We start from the raw sequence: 6,271 nt of genomic DNA on the forward strand, positions 1-6,271 counted from the left end.
TAATGGATGAGATGGATGAGAAGAAGATGAGAGACATCGCACATACAGTGCAACGCTTTCGTATATGCTACACCAATTTAGTGCCAGAGTGGCAAAGACAATGGCACTATTGAAAACTATTCACATGAAATCTGAACTACCATTTGAAAGACAAAAAAAAGTTTTATGGCCTGATGAAATTACATTTGGCCACTTTACTAAACTCACACAGACAAAGAAGAATGGGGAAATGGACTTGACAAACATTATAAACAAAGAATCAAGGATACACTGTATTTTTTTTTTTTTTTTTTGGTTTGTTTGTTTCCTTACTGTTGCATGTGGGAATGCCCCATGTTTTCTGACACCCAAATGACATGTTTTACTTACTAGAGACAAAGCTAGAGACATGCTATATAATGCCTGACTGGTCTTCCGCCACAAAATCTGCTGTCTCTTCAACTGCTCTGCCTGTCACTACAGCAAAAGGTAATATTTTAAAAGGTTTCCTATGTCACTTCAAAACATTTTTTGGAATGTTTCAAAGGTTTCTGTGCATATCTTTCACATGCATACTTAATTATCTGGCTACACTGCGTGTCTGAAATAAACTAAGCACTGACTTTCCACAGATGGCATCAGGTTTTCACCTGGTTTTCCTCCTCTCTGTGACCAGTGGACTATTCATTGCAGGAACTGTAAGTAACACTCCACAAAACTTGTCTTTGCTTTCTTTCTTTTTTTCTCTGGGATTGCGACTAGATGCTAAAATGCATCTGAGCAAAGATGATTCAGTCATTCCTGATTAAAAAAATGTAGAGAGCAGGATGAGTTTCACAAGTTGATACTGAAGCTGCAGAGTCACTTCAAGGTATTTCTGATGCCAGATGTCTAGTTTATTACAAAACTAAAAATTCTGGAGGCTCACGTGAAAAATAACTCGACCACTTACAAACCAACTGATCCTAAACAGCAGTTACTGGTATGATGTACACACACACATAGACACTTGATCACAATTCTACTGAAGATAAAGTTCATTTATAAACAGAGTTGACTTTTGTTGTCAGGTCCAAAAAGATCCCCACACAGAAAACTGATTTATCACAAATGACAAACAATGTCACAGAGATTAGAGTTTTAGCTTGTATGTTTTCATTGGCCCAGCAGCCAAAGAATTAAAATCACTCTTTATTCCATCATTTTGGTGATTTATTGTAGCCTAAATGATATGGACAACAATAATGTGTAAAGTTCCTTTTCGATTTGATTGTCGTCCTTTAGTTAATAATAATGTTGATATATAAAACTGTACAAAACATACGACAGTTGCAGTCAGGGTTGGAAATGAACTTTTTCGTCCACCTGCCACTGTGGCTGGTGGACTAAAATAATCTACCAGCCACTCAGCAGATTAGTTTTTCTCTGCTAAGTCTAGCACCCACTTGCATTTTTTACCAGTATTTGGCTGGTGGTTGGCATTAATTTCCAACCCTGGTCACTGAATGCTATATTTTTTTACACCTGCACCTGCACCTGTACCTGTACCTGCACCTGCACCTGTACCTGTATAGCGCCTTTCTAGTCAGCTGACCAGCCCAAGTGCTTTTTACACTACGAGTCACATTCACCCATTCACTCTTGTTTGCCCCACCTAACAAACACATGTTGTCTTAAATTGTTTTTACAGCAGAGTATGGAAAACACTTGTCACTGTGTCTAAAGTATACTATGTACGAGTCAGTGGAACTGCCAAGGCAAGTGCTTAAAAGAGCAAATTCCCAGCTGATCAAACACTGTGTTGTTTCTTTTCAGATGTCGCAGACAGTTGAGGAAGAGACAGGTTTGTAACTGAATTATAGATTTGTTAGTTTCATGTTTAATAAATGTTTCATGGCAGGCATTTTGACATGTCATAGCAGGAAAAGTACAGGTCTTACTTATAACATTAATAATAGCTCTGTTCCATGTAGGTGAACTAATAAGTCAGTGAGCCAGCATGAGTAACAGGACCCTTAAACTTGCATACCTAAATGTAATGTAGCCATGCCTGTGCTTTTCCTGCTATTACAAGGCAAAATGTTTGACGTTACCAGACACTGACTTTTCTCTTTTACACATATACAGTCTGTGTAATATAACTTAACATATACAAATTACTATTACACTAAACAAAGCACAAAAGCAAACAAACACTTTGTCCTATCTTAAAGCACTTGCAAAACTTGTCAATCAAATAGGATGTTCAAGTTGCCTGTAGACACGAATCACACAAATGACCTATTTTGGATTCAAACAAAAGGTGCACCCCTGATTTGTGTATTGTCTTTAACATGGATAATTGTGTTGCAGGTCCTGCCTGTCCTCCTGATTGGACTCAGTTTGGCTCTCGCTGTTACTTGTTCAATTACATAGTAAAGCCCTGGATTGATGCAGAGGTACTTGATAGAACAAAAACTGATTGTGATTCTTATGATCCACTGGTCAGCCTGTCTCTTGACCTGTCTTTGTTACAGAGCAAAATATCTCTGCAAATAATTAATGGAAATACATATATACTTAGTTGCCAGTTTATTGTGAACACCGGCGTAAAAATAATGCAACCTAATACAACAGTCCTGCAATACATTCTACCTTTCATGTAGGTTATAATTTTCTAATTTACAGAATTTAACTTAATGATCATTTTGAAGGCTGCAGTGTCCCATTACACTAATGGTTGTTTCTATTATTTTGTCCACTTCATCAGTAGGCTAAGCAGTAGGCTAAACAGAAATACCTCTCTGCATAATGCAGTGTTCCTCTCTTTTGCTCTGTTTCTCTCTCCTACTTAAACTCTCACCCTCTCAATCTTATTATCTTGTTCTCTCAATTCGTCTCCCCCATTAGGCTGTGTGCATTTCTCTTGGTGGGAATCTGGCCTCGGTCCACAGTGCTGACGAAAATGCCTTCCTCAGAGACTATATTCAAAGAATGACTGGCGCCCGTGTACACACCTGGATTGGTGGCTTCGATGCAGTACAAGTAAGATATACAAATGTAGGATCTGATGCTACTAGAACCAGTGAGAGGTAACCTGTTGCTACATGGGGTTTTAGTACGCTTTGGAAAATATGTACATTAGGGTTCACAAAATTCACAGTTTGGTTTGGTACATTTTTAGTAGCAATGCCAGAGAAATTTCCTTGATTTTTAAAACTGTGAACGTAGCTGTGCGGTGCCTCGTTCTTTGGCTCACAGCAAAACCAAAGTGGCTCCAAACACCAGAACTGTACGTTATCGAAGGATCTTCTATTTGTGGTCTGGTAATGGTGTTACTAACCAGCGTATAACAAGCTAACTTAGCATAAATAGTTATTTTTTTATTAAGCCCTTTGTGAAGCCCATGAGATACCATATGAAATATCTTATGGTCTAAACGTTAATTCATTACCTTTATCTATTTACCTCATTTGTCTTACACGTGTTAATTATTTACATATACAGTGTTGGTGTGTAGTGCTAGGCTGTGACTACATAGCCTACAATTTAAATAATCTGTAAATGTATATGTAACAAACTCATCTGTTAAATAATGTGACGCTTACAGGCATGAACACAGTAACACACACACCGGTGCAGAATAAAGCAATCAGTATTTTGCAAAGCTCATAGAAAGCTATAATTTTTGAGGCAGTAGGTTGCTGCATTGTTGTATTTTATCGCATGATATTGTCATGTGTTATCAACTTATTATATATGCATTACACTGCATTACAACACACTCCCTCTTCCAGGAGGGAAGGTGGCAGTGGAGTGATGGCTCAGCATTTGACTACAAGCGCTGGAGTATCGGGGAGCCAAACAACCTGGGAACGGAACACTGCATCGAGATGAACTGGGGAGGTACAAATATTGTTACTTGACTTCATGATGTTAATTTTTAACGTGGAGATTTAAAGATGCTTGAAAATCTATTTTTATCAATAGATTGTGCTGCATGGTCATGTGCTGTTTTACTTAATGTTTCGTTTTCAAACTCTCCCTGCAGGAAACTACTGGAATGACAGCCGGTGTAACTACGCAAAACATTTTGTTTGTGTCAGAGATGCGTCGCAATGATGTATCCTCCACAATAACTTTACGTCCTCTGTAATGACAGGCTGTAATGATGGTAATGTTAGCTTTACTGACAGTTAATATCAAATCAAATACTTCTGAATCAATAAACAGCAACAGAACTCTGTATGATCATAAATTCTGATTTTTTTTTATGAATTTAGAGGAAAATTGCCTTACTGAGCTGACTGAAGTGGAATTTTAAATCACGCCTTTATTAGGGAGGGAAAAATAATTATCATTTGATTGTCTTTCTCTGACATTTGTTTTTACCAATTTAAATTTTTAAAACTATGTAATCAACCAGCCAATAAACAATATATAAAAATCATTTTTGCTGAAAGCACATTCTTGTCTGCTCTTGATTCATTGACTTTTGTATTCTGAAGTTTGCACACTGGAAGCTTAAAATCAATGCAGGGGCTCATTAAGAGACCGGCCATCCAACATTGTAGTCAAAGAAATACTCATGTTAAAGTAAAACAATGCCGTTTGCTATATATGCTCTCTCAAAAGTTTCCATTTCCATTTTCATCTTATTGGTAAAATAGTCAGTAGCAATCTATAACAAAATGATATGCTCCTTCTACATAAACTACAGTCCATGTTACGTCTATATTCGATCATGTGACAAGGCAATACAAAATATGGTAGCTACTTTGGGAGCAAAATCTGTCAGGACTGACAAGCTCAACATATCTACAAGCCAAGCTAGCACTCAAGCCTTTACAACTAGTAACTAGCATGCACTAGGGCCCATTACAGTACCATGCACTAGGGCCCGTCATAACAATCTTTACCCACTGCTGTGTGTGACCAATGGGAGGAAATGTGCAGCACAGCTATTACTTAATTTGATTCACAATGGAGCAATAAAGGAAACAACTCTACTTCACACAAGAAAAAAGCCGGATTGGCAAAATGGCATGTAATATATGTCTCCTCTGTAAGACAAATATGAAACAGTAACAGAATAGGAAGGACGGTTAACTATAAAAATGTATGGGCATAATTAGCAGTCACTACCACATACATGTGTGGTTTATTTTCTCTGACTAAATGTGTCTCTCTCTCAAGTTCAGTATCACTGTAGCATGGCGGGAAAAGTTCAATCAACACTGCTTTACCAAACAGACTCAACCTTTAGTAGCCTATTTGAGATTCACCTTAGCTTTACGGTACAAAACTGCTAAATACTACTACCTCACACACCATTATGCATAGATATATATACGTAGATGCCGCATTCAACGGTGCTCCTCATTGGAGCGATACGTCAACGCGGCCGCCATCTTGCCCAGGTGGAGCCGCGCTGCCTAATGCATGTACGTCTATTGAGGCAGGAGATTATTTATGATTAAAATCATCATTACTCGCTGAATTCAGCTTTTCATACCAAAATATTTGATCTGATGTAGATAAAGTAACAGTAATAGTTCTACAACACATTTAAACTAAACTTTCCCCATGTAATAAATATTCTTTTTTCTTACTAGATGTACAATGCCCACCATGATGTCATTTAATTATTAATTTTGACTATAAATGTTTATTCACATTTCACACAATGTGCAAAAAATAGTGTATCAGCAGGGTTGTGCCGAGCTGCAGTGTAGTTACACATTCTGATTAACAAATGTTGGTTTTGTAGTGAAAATAAATGACTTAGACAACTTACACAAAATTTTGCTTTAATCTCATATGTATAACACCACAGTGCTCATGGGAGCCTGGACACAGAACTGTTCACATTATTAGGTCATATTTACAAAAAATACAGTGTACAGTAGCTAGTATTATTTTTAGGAGTCTGCCCAGTCCTGTCGAAGTCCTCAGGTCTGAAGTCCTTTCTCCTCACTGCTGCTACCCATGCCCGTCTCCTATCTGTGTTTTTTGGGAAACTACACACAAAATAAGTGTGTCAGAAAAACGCAGTTCCACATAATTTGTAGTTACAATTCAGGCCACAAGTTAACTACTAACGTTATACTGCGTTATGTCACGTTGGTGCCATGAAACAGATAGTTGACAATTTGGAATAACACACACACCAACATAGCTGTTTGACAAAGCATCACAATTTTATAAGTAATATTATATAAATGTTAACCTTTTTTCTTTAAGTTGTGTGACATAGCGTTAGCTTAATTTGGCATTAGGACCATTTCAGGACAGTTACTTTACTTGATTAGCT

The 6,271-nt window shown here is 37.5% G+C and overlaps 1 protein-coding gene across 1 annotated transcript; it reads left to right on the forward strand.

The window, feature by feature from the left end:
- Positions 1 to 615: 615 nt before the first annotated feature.
- LOC125891626 (galactose-specific lectin nattectin-like) lies at positions 616 to 4,080 on the forward strand. Its single transcript, XM_049581005.1, has 6 exons — positions 616 to 677; positions 1,795 to 1,822; positions 2,332 to 2,417; positions 2,869 to 3,003; positions 3,756 to 3,864; positions 4,010 to 4,080. The coding sequence occupies exons 2-6, from the start codon at positions 1,795 to 1,797 to the stop codon at positions 4,078 to 4,080; spliced, it is 429 nt and encodes a 142-aa protein (XP_049436962.1). The 5' UTR covers positions 616 to 677.
- The last annotated feature ends 2,191 nt before the right edge of the window (positions 4,081 to 6,271 follow it).

The sequence above is a fragment of the Epinephelus fuscoguttatus genome, linkage group LG7, assembly GCF_011397635.1.
Source record: "Epinephelus fuscoguttatus linkage group LG7, E.fuscoguttatus.final_Chr_v1".
NCBI lineage: Eukaryota > Metazoa > Chordata > Actinopteri > Perciformes > Serranidae > Epinephelus > Epinephelus fuscoguttatus.